The sequence below is a fragment of the Pseudopodoces humilis genome, chromosome 10 (genome assembly GCF_049639895.1).
Source record: "Pseudopodoces humilis isolate 2021_Gansu_Grassland_sample_001 chromosome 10, ASM4963989v1, whole genome shotgun sequence".
Lineage (NCBI taxonomy): Eukaryota > Metazoa > Chordata > Aves > Passeriformes > Paridae > Pseudopodoces > Pseudopodoces humilis.
Window position 1 is genome coordinate 17,360,119 of NC_142209.1, and position 17,852 is coordinate 17,377,970.

At 38.9% G+C, this 17,852-nt stretch overlaps 1 protein-coding gene across 3 annotated transcripts in view; it reads left to right on the forward strand.

Annotated features, from left to right (window-relative positions):
• Positions 1-17,852, forward strand: part of COL24A1 (collagen type XXIV alpha 1 chain) — a 126,145-nt gene that overhangs the window by 85,209 nt on the left and 23,084 nt on the right. For all 3 annotated transcript variants that reach the window (XM_088060537.1, XM_088060538.1, XM_088060539.1), the window contains 14 exons: positions 58-111; positions 5,644-5,697; positions 5,979-6,023; positions 6,137-6,181; positions 7,267-7,320; positions 10,220-10,273; positions 11,236-11,289; positions 11,501-11,554; positions 12,778-12,831; positions 13,414-13,521; positions 15,034-15,087; positions 15,546-15,653; positions 16,558-16,611; positions 17,368-17,421. In XM_088060537.1, coding sequence (XP_087916663.1) covers positions 58-111; positions 5,644-5,697; positions 5,979-6,023; positions 6,137-6,181; positions 7,267-7,320; positions 10,220-10,273; positions 11,236-11,289; positions 11,501-11,554; positions 12,778-12,831; positions 13,414-13,521; positions 15,034-15,087; positions 15,546-15,653; positions 16,558-16,611; positions 17,368-17,421 — 846 coding nt within the window. The remainder of the gene's footprint in view (positions 1-57; positions 112-5,643; positions 5,698-5,978; positions 6,024-6,136; positions 6,182-7,266; positions 7,321-10,219; positions 10,274-11,235; positions 11,290-11,500; positions 11,555-12,777; positions 12,832-13,413; positions 13,522-15,033; positions 15,088-15,545; positions 15,654-16,557; positions 16,612-17,367; positions 17,422-17,852) is intronic.

The window sequence follows — 17,852 nt, forward strand, 5'->3', positions numbered from 1 at the left end:
AATTTTCAAGAATCTGTGTTTAGAAGACAATGAATAATAAGTTTGTTTGATGTGTAGGGACCTTCAGGAGCACGAGGACCATCAGGGCCACAGGGACCTAAGGGAAGAAGAGTAAGTACTATTGCTCCTTCATGTTACTTAGAGCAGAGAGTAGTGTGTTGCAAATATAAATCTGAAGTATAACCCATTTACAGCTGCTCCCTTTGTCATCTGGTCTCAACTTGTTTGTATTGAAATCAGATTGATTATACTTGTATTTCCATGTAGGAAACAATATGAATCTTTATTTATTCTCAGAGTGCAATGGGCTTTGCCATTGGTTTCAACTGAGAGCAAAGCTAGAACCTAGATCACCATCTGACTGTTTTCTGTACACCTAAACATGCAAAAGTCGTCATTTATAACTACAACTGGGCTATTTCAATGTTTTAAGGACTATTTTCTTTAACTGCATTTAATTCTTTGGAAATGGAACAAAATCTCTCAAACCCAGTTTTGAGGAAAGAAGTGTAATCAGCAGATACTGTGTCCTAGAATCTTGAACCTTCCCTTGTTAGATTGTCATTCCCATTTCATTTTTATCAGGGAAATGGAAACCATTTTCTCACTGTATACAAAACACTAATCCAAAGTCCACATCAATGAAGTGTCTCTCACCTCACCTACCAGTTTGACAGTATATCCAGGATTCCTAAGAAACTTGCACAGCTCATACCAGTGGCTGGACCAGTGTGTCTTCACAGCTCCATTTATTCCTGATAAATATGTCTCTATGATTTTGGCAGCACATCATGGAGTACAGTGTTTATAATTAAAGATCACTCAAAATAAAGCCCAATTATCCCAAGCTCTGCGAAAGTCTCATTTTGGAATTGTGGTTTATGCCTTTGCCTCTACCCAGCATGACAGGGAATGTCTCATGAAAGAGGGTCTCAGAACAGATCCAGGTCCTCAGGCTCTGAGAACAAACTCCCACTGAAGTCACTGAGAATTTTATCTGCTCTCAAGATCAAAATATCAGACCAAAAGTGGAATCTCACATAAGGAAAATATCTGAGGTGCCCTGAAACCTGGGGTTTGTCATCACTGGATTCAGAAAGAGAAGTGCCAGAACCCTGAGCTCTCTGTGGAGGGCCTCAGAAAATGCATACCACAGTCAGATAGAGAAGTTAAATGGAAGCATATGGAAATTTCCCTTCATTGTGTATGGAAACAAGAACATATCCTGTCTTTACAGCTGGAATCTGTGGGAAGTCTTAGAAGCACTGACCCTCTACTGGTGCACTGTCACGGAATAGAATTCCTTCACTTCATAAATTCTGGACCTTTCAGCAATGGTTTTGCATCCAAGATTACCCAGCAGTTAACTTCTGTCTGAGAGTGTCCAGCTGTTCACTGTCCAGTACACCCAGGAGTTCTGGCCAGCTGAAGGCAGGCTGGCTAGAAGTCTATGGAGTATCTCACTCTTGGGGGGTTTCAAGAAATATGCCACTGAACACAGCACTAGCACAGAGCTTCCTCAGCTCATGCTTGAGACTTGATGCACTTGGCTAGAATTGTATGGAAGGTTTATTACACTTTATTTTTTAGTGTTAACCTCATGAAAACACAGAGGGAGAGCCCCATTTTGTAGATACTTCAATGACAGAATGACACTGAGGGTGAGAGTATCAATTTGTGGGAGAAAGTATTTCTTTCCATGACCAGAAGGAAGAAATGCATTAGTCTGGAAGCCTGGCAGTGCAAGCAGCCATGGAGTCATTGCATGATCTTTTGTAGTCTTTGTTTGCTAATGCATGAAGTAAACCACAGTGTCAGAGACTGGTGCTGCTTTCAGTTCATACCATAATCTTGGACTAATAAAACTGTAGCTTCTAGTTTGAGAGGAAGAGTTTCTGTATCATTAGATTCATTTCATAAGTGTTACCTAAGCAAAATTCCCAACAGGTGCTAAAGTTCTTAGCATTTAATATTCTTCAGATTGGCATTTGGTGTTTTAAAGCTCAAAAGATAAAATTTTTCTGCTCTTACTTTCCTGGAATGCAGATCATGAAATTTAGACTTGAAAATGCAGATAAATGGCATAGTGAACATCTGTAAATTTGGGGACAGGCAACAGCAGCTCTTGTCTCTAGAAGGTAGTAGGGTTGTCCCTGGTTTAGTGACATCTGTACTGGCATGAAGAACCTCAGGTGCCTGAGGACATCTATGCTTTGTTTTAATGAGCGATATCTTTTGTACTTCTTACAGCAGGGAATATGGAACTTAGCAAATTGTGTGCACTTGTGAAACAAGCATCCAAGTGTGCTTGGTGGTACATTGATAGCTGAATGTGTTTGTCTCTCTTAATTGTTTGAAGGAAGTGAGACTAAATTGATGTTTTCTAATATTCTCCCATGTCAGCCACCAAGAAAGAGAAGTAGCTATATATTGTGTTTGTGTTATTTTCACTTTTCTGGTATTTGGGAGACAGGATGAGAAAGAACAAAAAACATTGATTTGTGCTTTTTACCTTCTTAGATGAACTTTCCTTGGATTATCATACTAGAGCTTTTAGTGTAAACTGTTCCATTTCAGAAGCAGAGTTGAACCCATGCCAAAGCAAAAAATAGTAGCAATTGTTTGGCAGTCTCACTCCCCAGCTCTGTTGCAACCTAATTTAAATAACAGCAGGCAAATCAAGTATATCTCTCATTCTGTACTAGCTATAGTAAGAAATTGTACAATCCAATTCATCTGTGCCAATAAGGAGTCACACCATACTATTTATTGGAATGTTATTGTGTCCTTTTGTCAGGATATTAAATTGCCTTTCCCTTGGATTCCTGCCCTTTGTTCTGTGGCTGGCTAAAGGAAGGCATGGCCCAGAGGATCATGTTGCTTTCTGTTACTTTGTTTTCAATTCACAGTTATATAGTAGAAGATAGGTGTTTTAAACCGCAGACTTTTTCGCTTAACTGTTAGTGATCAGATCAGTTGTCATGGGCTGCCAAGGTGAACTCCATTGAAATGGAGATCTGTGTGAGTGCCAGAGAGGTTTTGGTGTGTTATGTGCATGACATGGACTGAGAATCTTGTGCTGTCTCCTGACAGGCCTGTTTCTCAAACTGCAAGCTATGATACTCTTTATGATTAAAGTTATGTCAGAAGTGTTGAAAGAATTTATCTGGTAATTCTTAATGGTAGAAGATAAAACCTAGAAGGGCATTTCCTTATTACATAAATCTGTAAAATGAACACATGTCCTTTTTCTTCCTTGAATATTCTATCTTGAGATTCTGTCCTCTGGTCAGTCCTGTGGAGAATGCAGAACTAGAAATGACATATCACATACCTAAAAAGTCTGAGAAAATCTAGAACTATCCTGCAATTGCTTAACTTTGAGTTAAAACACTCTCAATTTCCCCATTCCTTATGTTGCCATAGGTGGTTCCTCCATGGGTCTTCCTTAAGCTTATGTCCTTTCTATCCCCACAGCTGAATGAGCTGTCCTCACTCCATCTCAATTTCTTCTTGTCCCTTCTCCTCCTGTTCCTTGAGACATTTCAGATCAGGGAACAATAAACCTGCTAAATCTGCTTGAATTTTCATCACAACCAATTTTGTGTGTGTTACAGATAGCAGTTACAGAAAAAAGTGAACCTGAAATTAATTTGATCAAGATGTTTAGCTTTCTTTTGAATTATGCTCTATAGTAATTCAACAACTGAGTTACCCAATTACATAATCTTAACACGAGTCCCAATATAAATGTTTTTATAAAAGCCTCCTTCACCTCTGAAAACACCTCTAGTGTTTTGTTTCTAATCTCTGGGCGCCTTGAAGTCATGGATTTTTTTTTCCATAGACTTCATTATTGTTTGGTTTGGGACCTTTCACATTGAGTGCCACATGGCAGCTCAGTGTCATCTTCTGAAGCCTCTTTTCCTCTCTAGCCCAAAAATATGCCTGTAATTGCTCAGTCCTGGCTTTTACACCAAAACAAAAAAGGTGCCCAGACTAGCCCAAGGATTGCCTCAAAAAAGCTGTGTCCCAAACTACAGAGTATTTTATACAGCTCTCCCTGCCTTCCCTTTCTCCTTTTCCTATGGTTTCTGTGTTCCTTTGTGCCGGCCAGAAGTAGCAGTGCTGAAATGATGACAGATGAGTTCTCATGGGATACTCCTGGCTTTGCCAGGGGTTGTAGTTATAGATCAGCTCACAGGAAAGACCTGTTCCTGAGAGGTTTTCATTTCAGGAGAAAAGTCTAAATGATTCTGGATACACACTGTTCCTGAGTTACCAGTCAGCCATTTTCACTTTTCATCCAGAGAAAAGTGGATGGGTGCTCACCACATGTTCCAAGAGATTTTTACTGTGGATCAATAAGTCCAAGTCACAGAGAGCAAATTCTGGTATGTTTTTTCTCAAAATATTCAAGAGAGATATGGAAGTCACAGATATTTTTGCAGGGATAGTGAATTTAATTAACTCAGATGTGCTTCCAACAAAGTCATTTTACAAGCCACTATTATCATCATTTAGAACAGTCTTACGACTGAAAATCAGTTGTGATTGAATGTCCTTCACTATAAACCATTACCAAGGTGGTAAGGGTCTCTACAACACAGAAATTCACCATAGAAATGGAGATTGTTTCCTCTGGGCACTGCCACAGTATTGTACTAACTCCCTCTGATGCCAGCCAGCCCAAATGCCACCAGGAAAGCTGTTATGTCTCATCCTCCCAATGTGTACATCTGTAAAGAGCCTGTCTTGATACTTATCTAGCTCTTCCTTTCAAGTGGTCATTAGTTATAAGTTGTTATTAACTGGTTTTAATTTAATGTTCCATACCTAAACAGTCATGGTTTTTAGAACTATGGAAATAACCTCCTAAGTCAGCATGGATAAAATATTATTTTCCGTTTTGCTCATGACCTATTTAAGAATTTTTCATTTGCTTGTAAGCTAATGGATTTAGATTTCTAATCTTCAATAATAAAACTCTGAATGTTTTGGCAATAGGTATTTGCTGAATTATGCTACAGTAATGTATATTAGTAATGTAACAATTATAAAACAAATAATTAGTAATGTTACAGGTTGTCTTTGTTCATCAATTGCTTATAAAAATCAATTTACAAAAGCATTTTAGCCTAACAATAGAGCACAATAGTTCACAATTATAAATTGCTTCTAATCTTGCCTCAAACTGGTTTACCAGTGGGAGAACTTCATCTGCGTTTTTTAGATTCTTACTAGCAAGATTAATTCTTGCATATACATCTTACAATGTGCTAAAAAGCAAGCACTCTGTATATACAGTGATCATCTAAATCCCTGTAAGTACTTGCTGTTCTATGAGTACAAGGTGGATGAAAAAAAGAGCAGAAAATATCAGCCTGCCATCTGGCTCCAACAGAGACACTGAATGTTTTGTTTACATACGTTTCAAAAAAATCTTTCTTCTTAAATTCGAAATTTAACAAACCAGAAACTTATTTTTTTCTTTGAAGCTTTATTTCACACTTGACACACAATGAAAATTTGTTTTCATGCTAACAAAATGCTTCCCCTCTTCTAAAGCTTATGTAACATCTCCTTAATGACAATCAAAAATAATGCATAATTAGTATTTCAAATCACTTCTTTAATATTCAGGGGCCAAGAGGTCTCGATGGTCCTCCAGGAGAACTGGGAACAGAAGGTATTAAGGTGAGTTTTGCATTGCTCAGTACTATATAAAACATTGAGGTAGACCATAACAGACAAAAGAAAATAATTTTAAAACCCAGTCCATCATGGCAGAAGCCACAGAGAATTCAATTTAATCCAAGAGATTTGCAAATTTCTGCCTTTTCCAGGTACTTATTTTTTTACAGTATGAGCACATCTAAGCCTGAATCTGCATGTTCTGTAGTTACCCAGCATAGTAACTGTATGCAGCTGATCAAGCAAATGTATGTAGACTTTACACACTGTTTGTTATTTATCAGGGAGAAAGAGGTGATCCAGGAAAGAAAGGAGTTCCTGGGCTCATTGTAAGTATTGGAGCCAGTCTTTGTAGTAAGCTTTAACACAGTAACTGATTTCTGAGCTGTGTTTGGAAATTATTTGAAGCCAGCATTGTCTTTTGATATTTCTCTTTAACCAGGGTAAAGCTGGAAATCCAGGAGAGAGAGGAGATCAGGGTGCACTTGTGAGTATGAAATTCACTAGTACTTCTACCAAAAAATAATCCAGAAAATCTCATACTTTGACACGTGGGTATGAGAAAGTTTATCTACTTCAGAGCAGCTGGAAAACTCTGATAGTTTGCATTTATTCATACAAAGAACCAGGAACAGAAGTGCAGTCTTAAGGATGAAAGTCGTTGTGACATAGAACAATAATTTTTTGATAGATTTTGGGGTAGGTATGTGTTATCAGTGTAGGGATAAATGTAGAAATGGCTTACATGTATATCATGTATTGGAGAAAATTCCTTCTTTTAGTGTTTCTTTGAATGGAAATCTAATGTGTTGTACTTGAGGCATTTTTTACAAAGCAGGTTATCAGTCAGTCCGACTTGTACTGGTTTTTCAACAAAGAGGGAAGCAGAAAAACAAAAAGCGTAATGGTGGTGGTTTTCTTCTGCAGTTGAAACTCAAAATGTTGGTTGTCACCACACTTCTCTTGCCTTTTCTGTTCAGATTTAGGAGCTTGTTGCCTCTTACCTTTGACACAAAAGGTTTTCATTTCCTCTTCATTCACTAGAATTTTTAGATGTATATATATACACAGAAATGAATGAAGCAAAACCTCATCAGGCTGAAATGATGTGTAGTAGCTCATTTATTGCAAAGTACAGGATACTGATCTATTACTCCTACAGCTACAGCTTCTAGAAGACAGTGTGAGACAGAAATGCTATGAGAAAGGTTGAACAGAGAGAAAAGTGTGCTGTGAACTTTGCTGATTATCTAAAACACAACTTGGAGGGCAGTTTGGATGTACAAGCAGCACATGGTTCTAAGGAGAATTACATGGAACTGGTAAATGGTGGTTCAGCTAAGATTCATTCATATGTAATACAAACTAAGGGAGGACTTATTCAGGACTCCCTCACCTGCTGCAGAAGCTGATGATATGTCAGTGCATGTCAACCAGAAAAAAAGGCTGCACATATTTCTTGAGTGTTTCTGTGTTAGTTACTGTCTGAGCAAAAACAAGAGAAGAGGTGGCATTCTCAGAATATGAAGGAGCTTCTTTCCAATGATTTTTTATTTTATTTTAATCTTCCAGGGTTTGCTTGGGCCTCCAGGAACCACAGGAGACAGGGGACCAATGGGAGAGCCAGTAAGTTGATCCTTATGTCTGCTTCAGAGTTTTTCCATGTATTATAGAAGCTCCCTGACAACTCAAGCTCCATTTTACTAAGATTCAGTATTGCCAGCTGTGGTTAGGTAGGAATTGCGGGGTGATTGTTCCAAAACTGCAGAGCTGGAGTCTGTCCCCCTTGCTTAGTGTAACTTGCTCATGAGGAGGCCCCTTCTTGTTGGGAAGCTCTGTAGTAAGGGATGCACAACATAAGAGAGCAGAACATAGACCACAATAAAATGGGGCTTTACACCACACTGAGGCAGGTATCAGTGTTACGTATTATGTAAATGTATGTGCCAATACTTTAGTGGTGTTTTTTAAAGCCAATATTAGGATCTTTGTTAAGGAACACAGGGACCACATCTATTTGGCAGGTTAGATTTTCAAGAAGAGACTGCTATAATAAACCTCAGACATTCCTCTGCTGGATGGATGCTTGTTAGTATGTCAAAGCCATGCTGACATTCATGTGGCTAAAATTGTTACAGAAGATCACACATCTGCAGCAAATCTATGCAATATACTGCAAGATATAGCTGTGACAGGAATTGTATTGCAGCACCATCTCTGGGGGTAAATCAGGTTAAATAAATAAAGTGAAAGAATGCATGCAGTGTTAGTGGGATCTGGGAGAAGGCTCCCATTTTCTGATGCAGAAATCTAATGGAGTTGTCCAAACTTGTGTGTTTACATTGCTTCTGGAAAGTAATTTTGCACAGTAAATTGTGCATAGTTTATTTAAATCTCAAAAGTGAAATGTTGATAAAAATTATTTTTAGTATTATTAGTATTTAGTATTTTTATGATATTATTTCTACTAATCCATTGACTGACATGCTTACAGAAAGTAATTGCACATTTTGAGGACTAGAAAAACACCAACAAATTTTCTTTGGGATAGAATTGCATACTTAAGCTGCCAACCTGTAGGAATGGCAAACTATTTCTCAGAAAATGTGTTTTTCCAACAGTTATCACTGGATTCCTGTTACTTAACCTCTTTCATTTATTATATCTTATCTTCATGTTGCAACATCTGAGAGCCTTACAATGAAAGGTTTATATGTCAAATTCCTCCTGTTTTCTGGCCAGCTCTGAATTTTCGTATCACTAGCATGCCTCTCTGCCTTAACCAATCTAAGTGGTAGGCACAAATCTAAGTGCTTGAGCAGCCTACATTTCTGTTGTGCTCATCATCATAGAAACTACATATTCACTGTCAGAAGAGAAACTTAACCTGTGAACAGGATATCTTTTCTATCAAGTGCTGAAAGAGTAAAATGTCTTCAGAAAATTGTCTGTGGAGTTAGAAAGAAGTGATAAAATGACAGAAGATGTTGCACAATTAAACATGTGGCTCTTTTTTTAGCTGCCTATCCAAGCAGCTTGATTTCATCCTCTGTCAGCTGGTCACTATGTGAAAGCCAGCTTCTGAGGTTTTCTGGCCCTGTTACTAGCTCTACACAGAGCAGAAAAACCCTAATTGTTGGTGGAGGAGCAAAGAAATATAAGCAGTTAGAACTATTTGTATTAATGGGATTAATTTAAATTACAATCAAACTTTATCTACTTGTCAGACATTTCAGTAAAATCCTTTGCAAGTTACCTTATGTTGATGGTTAAAAGGAGTCCCAATACTGCTATAAATTTTTGGCTTCTGAAAGTCTCAGGAAAAGTTACATTACCAATCCAGCAGTCTTATCTCCATGGTAATATGAAGAAATACTTGACTTGTGAAGCAAACTGAAGCTTTGTGACACTTTCCTAGTGGAATTTCATTGAGCTTCTGCAAAGGAAAATCAATTAATTTAGTTTAGGATAAAGTGGATTTTCAAAGGGAAGTAACTGCACTTTTAGTTGCTCACATTTAAATGAAGATAAAAGGTCAAATATATGCATCTACTGGAATTCTGTCAGTATATGCAATTTACATTGTTGCTACAAAGGAGGAGAATATTCACATTGTCATGGCCAGGTCATCAGGAGGAGCAAAACCATATGCATAGTTTGTAAGAGGAAGTGAAACAAAATGGAGTAAATATTTGTCTAAAAGGCTTCCGTCATGAGTAGAAGCAGCATCTTTCTTTTACATGAGAATTATAGATCAAGGAAATGTTTTGAATTTAGAATGTGTTTAGACATAGATGAGTCCCAAAGGGGTAAATAGATACGAACTTTCTTGAAGTTCAGATTGGTTATATGCAGAGGGTTGATTTGTCTTGACATGCATTCACCGTGGCTATAGAATCAGCTGTAAGCTGTTACAGGCATCTTCTGCTCCCCAGCACACAACTCCTGCTCTCTGAGCCCAGATCTTCCATGTCCAGAGTATTTGAACATGCCACTTTGGGAAATGATCCTTGGGTGTTACTGCAATAGATGTACTACTTACACATAAGGCTTATAATAAAATGCTTATGGTATAGTTCTTAATATTGCTAAGGCTCCAGCCTTTAGTCTACTACGCCTCAGTGACTGTTCTGTACAAATGTTGCTAAATCCACGGTGAAGTAGTTGTTTTCAGTTAATTCCATACCAGACTGTAGGCTTTTCCACAAAGCAAACCAGACAGTCTAACAAACCTTAATTAAACAAAGTCTCAGCTAGTCAAGAGGAGAGCTTAGTTCAGATAATAATTTTTTTGGTCTAAAAGAAAAGACATCTGTGCTATTATTTGAGATCTGTTATTTCAGTGTGTCAAGGTTGGTACTGTATGCTATCGTGGGACTTGGATACACTGTTGGATTCAGGAAGAAAGACAATGAAATACGTTTCTTTATTCCAATTGGAAGAGTTGTGAAGAGACAAACTGAACACTCTACAATGTAATTTAATGTTAACTGAATGATACATCCAAAATTTTGTTTAATGCCAGGGTCCAAGAGGACAGCCAGGGGATGCTGGCCCTATTGGAGAAACGGGTTTTGAGGTGAGATTTTAATCACTTTTATAGCAATTACAAATACTCAAACAACTGACTAAGCCTGGACAATATGTTTATAAAAAAAAATTTATTGCCTGCAGCTGACTTAAATATCATGAGCTACTGAGAGACTCTTATTAAAGCTGTTACCAAACAATGTCTAAAATGTCTAGTTTGTTATGTTGTAAGCACTGTCTTTGAGCATACAGTCATGACATTTGTCATAGAAAGTGAACGTTTAATTGAGCAAACAACTATTTTTTTTGGAAGCACTGCTCTCCTTGGAGTTCGGCAGTAAAACACTATTAATCATATGTTCTTTCAACTGTAGATAAAGGAAAGCAGCTGTAGACAGCCTTCTTGCTAACTTCTGCTTCTGTTTCCTACTTTGTTTTTAATATTTCATTGAGAGAAATGTGACAGAATGTATGAGCCATGTTTGTAATGAAGTACCTGAGGGATGAGCTCACTTAGAACAGTAGGGTTATTCCTCAGTCCCCCAAAATGCAGACTTCTGACTGACTATTAAGAAAAGTTTTCTATGTAAACTTTACAAAAAGCAGTCTGATACCATTAACTCCTTAAGAGCTGAAGCCTCCAAAAAGGGCTTCTCCAAAGGCTGTATCTATTTGGCTCCAAGCCTAAACAGAGATGAGTTGTCAGTCAGATTTACAGAAGAGAGATGCTTGCTCGGCAGCAAAAGGTGCAGGCTTAGTGGTGCTGCTGAGTCTTCAATATGTTCCTGACCCACAGCGTATTTCCTGAAATCCATCTATACCCTCCTTTCTATTCTGTTTGTCTCTAGAAAGAACATAGAACATAGAACTACATTGTCTTGATTTGATCTTTCTGACCTTCATCTTTCTCAGTGTCTCATGACATTCTTCTGCTTCAGTTTTGGGTGTATTATTTAGTTGTGGCAAAATTATTACTAGTGATCATGTAACAATAGCTTTTGTACCATGCAGGGACCTCCTGGCCCTGAAGGAGAACCTGGTCTGCAGGGGGAACCAGGCACAAAGGTAAATGTTTACATTATTTTTCCTTACACTCTTTAAATTTTCAAAAGAGCAAATCAGAGAGATCTGATTCATCAGCCAAGTAGACAGCGATACAGGAAATGGACCATTAAGAAATAGTGTTATTGTCATTATGACTCCATCAGCTGTAAACCCTGTCATTGTGCTGCATATTGTCCTTTAAAATCAAATTATTTTGTTTGTGATATCCCAGGGAGACATTGGACCAGCTGGGAAGGCTGGAGAACCAGGTGACCAAGGTTTAAGGGTAAGCTATGGATGCAACTCTTCTTCCACAAGGGAGAAGTATGCTACAGGTGAAGTGCAGGTTGAGAAATCTTGATTTATCAGAAGAATTCAATTAGATATTTTCTGATAGCTTCTTTTTTTAAAGGAAAAAAACCCAGTAATACTGTAGCAAATTTAAGAAAGTATTGTTTGGGAAAGGGTGGCTTGAGAGCTGCTCGGCAGAAAGGGACTTGGGGGTGCTGGTCAGCAGCATCTGAACTTGAGCCAGCTGTGCCCAGGTGGCCAAAAAGGCCAGTTGCATCCTGGCCTGTGTCAGAAATAGTGTGGCCAGGGGGACCAGGGCAGTGAATTTTTCCCTCTACTCTTCACTTCAGGGTGAAGCTGCACCTTGAGCTTTGTGTCCAGTTCTGGGTCTCATTTCAAAAGAGGACACTGAGGTGCTGGAGCATGTCCAGAGAAGGGAAACAGAGCTGCTGAAGCACAGATTTTATGAGAAGCAGTCAAAAGAGCAGGGATTGTTTAACATGAAGAAAAGGAGTCTCGTGCTCCACAGCTACCTGAAGGGAGGCTGTAGTGTGGTGGGGGTCAATCTCTTCTGCCAGCTAACAAATGATAGAATGAATGGCCTTAAATTGTACCAGGAGAGGTTCAGGTTGGACATTAGAAGTAAAATTTTCACTGAAGGAGTGATTAGACATCGGAATAAGTTGCTGTAGGGGGTAGTGGAGTCATTGTCTCTTGAAGTGTTTGAGAGGCATCTGGGTGTGGCACTTGGGAATATGATTATGGTGGTGTTGGGCTGATGGTTGGACTAGATGGTCTTGAAGCTTTCTTTCAACCTTGGTTCTTTGATTATAATGTTGAAATATTTCTGATGGTAACTGTCTCTACAGTAAGTCTGTAAACATACCAATATATAGTAGTTACCCACATGAACATGGAAGATTCAGGACAGAATAGGTATATTTTTGAGTTTACTGTAATTACGTGTTATATACTCTGAAACCAAACAAAATCTCAGTACCACTCTCTAAATGTCCAGGGTTATATGGACATAGTATTGCCTCATTTTTCTAATGCTGATCATCTTTTATGTTTTCTTGCATTGGATAATCATGGGCTGAAGATAAATAAGTTGTAACAGCAACATAAAAGTTGTCCAAAAGATAATAAACATATAAAACTAGTATAAGTCAAGAAATTGTGGCAATAACTTTGTTTTCAACTGCTTCTTTCTATAAGGGTGAACCAGGGCCCCCAGGAGAAGACGGTGTTCAAGGAAAAGATGGCCCAAAGGTACATTAAGTTTTTGTAGCAGATATAAAGTACTCTTACAAGCCTAAGGACCCAAATCTCCTTTTTTATCCTAGTCCAGTTGAGTGCACCTAGCTTTAACATAGGAGGTCCTGTAAAGTACAGGCTTTTCTGTACCTTTTAGGTGCATATCTACCTTGCAAGGGCTGCAAAGCTGAATGGCTTGGTGAAGAAAAGCAAGTTTTACCTGAGTACAGCTTTTGTCTGTGGTGATTGAAGTGCTGGAGAAAGCAAGCCCAAGGCTGCCCTGCTCCCTGAATTAGAACAGTGCTGTGCCAGGGACTGTGGCAGGTGCCAGGACAGGGGATGTCATAGAAAACAACCTCAGAAACTTGGTGATGGATGAGGCAAAATATGGCTGTAGGAGTGTATGAATGAGATAGAATGGGCTTTACCCTAATTTAGAGCTTGATCTGAATTGGACTGGTAAGATTCACATCAGTTTTAGTGTGCTTTTTTCAAACTCAGATAGATATCCAGAATTTGCTTTTCTTATGAACAAGTAATTCTGTAGCAGGAGGTTGACTAAAGGTTTTTTTGGTTTTTTTTTTTACTGTGTTTTAGGGAGACCCTGGAGACCAGGGACTTGTTGGAGAAGGTGGTGAAAAAGGAGAGATGGGACTACCAGGAATTGCTGGGCCCCCTGGTGAACCTGGCATAATGGGAATTCCTGTAAGTGTTTTATGGTTGAAATGGACTGCCTGTTCGTTTGCTTTTATAAAAAAAGTTAATTTTTCTTTCTTCCTTTAATTTTGACTTTTCTGGTTTTCTATGTAATAAGAGATGACAATATTTAAAATAAGCTTCCAATGTATTTCAGGATTGGTAGAGAGAGGAGAAAAATGCTTTTCTTGTCTTAAATATGTGACCTCTTTGCAAATAGTGATTCCTCACCACCCACTGTCCAGACACACGTTCCACACAACCTGGAGCCTCTCACTTCAGATATCTCCAAACAATATGGCAGCAAGCATACACAGATTAAATGGTAGACAAGCATTAGAATTCACAGGCAACATTGTTAGATCAGTTTGCCTATTTGTTCTGGCATCACTCCTAGCAACTAAAATCCATCCATGAAATTGTTTGCAACTTCTTCATGAGAACTAATTGTGGAGCACAGTTTCCAAAGTAAGTATTGTAGCTTTAAACCAGCTTCCCTTACCAAAAATCATCATGTTCTCATTTGCAGTCCTCTGGCTGCCTTCTGTGTAGCTCTTAGGTGATGGTGGGGTCTGACAAAACGGAACATTTGGAGCACCAGCTGTTCACGGCTGTGAGCACTGTCCACTCTGTTCTCTAAGCATCAGTGTTATGTTCTGGGTTTAGTCCTGGGTTCTTCACAGTGAACTACTTTCCTAGGGAAAAGAAAAAAGTGTTTTTTTTGTTGTTGGCACCCTTAGTACACTGCAGAACAAGTTTTGTTCCCTGGACTCTCTATTGTGAATTGGTAGTTTTGGGGAACACTGAAAGTTTCATACACTGAAATTATTGTAACTCTGCTCAACCCTGGCACATCTACACTTTATGTAATTATACTTGTGTACAATAAACAACCCCAGCAATGCTTCTGTGCCTCAGTGAGACAGGCAGGTCTGGCAATTCGATTTTTGGGAGGATGTGGTTAGAGAGGGATTTTTCACGTTTTTGTTCTACGTGTTCTAAAGGCAGCTGTAGAGCTGGTGCCTTCTCCAGTCATCCTCCCTGGCATCTGGGAGTGTACACATCACAGTTTTGGTTTGACCTCCTTCTAGGGATGCAGACAGATCATAATATCCTAGCCTAAACATGGAAATCCTCCTCCTATAGCCCATTGTCTGAGTGTTTCATTGGAGGTGAGAGTAATATTACATTTTCCTTAAACAGTAGATTACAAAGCAACAAATAAGCTTCACAAATCTGTGAAGTAATATTTTCTGTGTGGACAAGATTTATTGGGCTTTTTCCTCCCCTATCTGCAGTACATTTCCACTACTTTGATAAATAATCCCTGATACTTGACCACTAATTTATGCTATAACTTGAGACAGCCCTACTAATTTGCTTACACACAGTTAATGATATTTTTCCTCCCACCTCTCTGCTTTACAAAAGCCTACTTAGCTATGCAGTTTGGAGCATGGGTTAAACATGTTTCCAGGCCTTTCTCAAACGTTTCTCTTTCTCTCCCTAATAAATCTACAGGGTCCTGAAGGAACACCAGGAAATCCAGGTCAGAGGGGCCGTTTAGGAAAGAAGGTAGTATTTTTCATCTTTCCCAGTTCCTTCCTTTAATCTGAAACTCAGATTTATGTTACAAAATTCCACTGAACCAAAACTATTCCTGTTTCGTGTCACGCTTCCAGCCAATTTTTTTCTTGTTAGCCATAGCAATTAGAATTGTCATCATTCTGCAGTCACTAACATTCAAGGTCTTAGGAAATTTAAATTTATATTAGGATGTGCTTTTGCAACTCAGAACAATTCCTGCTTTAAGCTTTGGCTAAAAGAAAATAAAAACATAACGGGAAAGCTTTAGCAGAGATTTTTTTATACTGCAGAGTTCTGGGCTCAGACATTCTAATAACTACAGTAAATAACATATAGTGAATGTCATACCTATTAGATAATGCTCTTACATATTTTGATTAAGCATAAACTGCATTTCAAAACTTAGTGTCAAACTCTTATGATTTTTAATACAATAACTCCAACAGGGGGAAAAGGGGCAGCTTGGCCCTCCAGGAGAACCTGGACCTGCTGGTGATGCTGGCCAACCTGGAAAAACTGGTCCCAAAGGTGCAAGAGGAACTCGAGGTCCTGTGGTTAGTACAAAGCATGCTTACTTAAGAACTCAGAGGTCATTCAGCATCAGAACAAGACCTGTTCACTTTTCTGGAAAGAAACCTGGGGCATGGATCTGGAAGCAGCCATCCCAAGCTTTTGGTCCTCTGAAGTTAGGGCAGTGGGATGGCAGAGCACACCATGGAATACTCATGTCCCACACTCCACATATAACCTCACTGCTATGGGTGTTTATAAACCTTTCCAGTTCCGAGAACAAACATCAAGGGGCTTGCTATCACATACAATAAGCCTTAGCCATGGCTGAAACAAAGCACTTCAGATGAAGACTACTCCTATGGAACAGGAATCTAATCCAAAGTTAACTAAATTAAGTCTATTCCATTAACTTCTTGCTTCTTTCATAGTAAGCTCCCCAAGCTTGCTCCATACTGTGTGACAAATGTACAGAAGCATCCAGCCTCCACATGTGAGAGGCAACGTGCCTCAGTCCAGTCCTGTAGCCACTGAATGCAGCAGTGTGTTTCTGCGCACATGAAGTGCAGAAGCAAAGTTTAGTATCTAATGGCCAATATTTTCAAGAGTAGGAGTCAACTTTCTGAGGTGATGACCACCCCCTGCTGCTCTTAGCATACTAGAACTTATAAGGAGAGTTTTTCCACACCTCTTAAAGCTCAGATCTTTTTGATTTAATTATGCACAAAGATTATAAGGTTAGGACTGAAAACATGGACCATTTTTTCCACAGGAGAATGAAAAGCTCAGTATTCTTTTATAAATGAAGTAGGACCTACAAGAAAGTTGTCTGTGGTGTCAAATGTCAATATTTCAAGATTTTTCCAAGCGCTTACTTTATAAAGTAGGCATTGTTACAGCACTTTGCAAAGTGCTCCTTTCTCTCTCACTGATTACTTCATTTAACAGGGACACCTAGGAGGAATGGGACCTGAAGGAGAGCCAGGAATTCCAGGTTATGGGGTACGTTTTTTACTCAGTTCAGGTATACATACATCCTAAAGTAAGTCTGTGGTACTCTAATTTCAAATATCTTAGGGATCTGTATCTAGACTACACAAATATTTTCGGGAAAGCCAGATACTCACGTATGTTTATATGACATGTTTGCCTGCTCAGAAATGTTAGCCTTAAGCAAGGATGCCTGGTTTTTGTGAGTTTCCTCGCAGCAGGGTTTTACCACAAACTTTAAATAGTTGTTTATGCAATGTATCTCACCCCTTCCGAATAAAACTACTACAGCTATTCATTATAAAGAGAGTTCAGCAAACACCACCACCTCTGCTTAGTGTCTGGCCATGTAGTTCCATTTCAGTAACAGAAACTGATTGAGTGAGGTTAGTTGAAGGACATAGAAATATTGTGGCTTTCACTGAAAAACAGCTGTGAAAATCCTCGTAGATGGATTGAGTCATCCTCATACAGAGCACTGTTCAGTCTCTGTTCCAAACACAAACCCCCATCACTGACCCTAACCTTCAAGCCAGAACTTCAAGGTCCCATCACCTGCGTTAAGCCCTATCAGAACATGTAGTTCCCCAGTGTGCATAGAGCTTTTCCTGCACACAGTCCATTTTCTGCCATTGATTTTGTTGTCATAACATGATTTAGAATAATTTGGAAGCAGAAAAAGAAATGTAGTAAGTAACTAAATGAAATGTTGGAATTAATTATTTCTTTAATTATTTGTTTTTAAATAATTTGCATTTGCTTCTTTAGGGTCACCAGGGTCCTCCAGGGCCCTCAGGGCCCCCAGGCCCCAAAGGAGAAAAGGTATGAACATGGGTTTTACTGATCTGTTTTGTGAAATTATAAAGGGAGGAAATGTTACTGAACACCCACTGTTTTCCACAGCAAGCAGCAAAAGCCACCATTTTCAGTATTTGTTAGCATTGTCAAAGACTATGAAAAGAAATGTAAAGTGAGGAAATGGGTCATTCGGAGATGGAGTCCCAAATCATACTGTTAAAATGTTTGAGGTTTTAAAACACAAGGTACCCATTGTACAGAACACAGTCTATTGTATCAGACAGCACCACTGCCCTTAGCGAGCACTGCTGACAAAAATAATCAGTGCAGAACCAGCTAAATATTTACTTGACTCTGAGCCTGTGAGTACACCCACAGATTTGCCTTAAAGTCCAACTAGGATGGACAAATGTCTGTGGTTAATATAAAATGTTAGGGACAGGATGTGGCCTCAG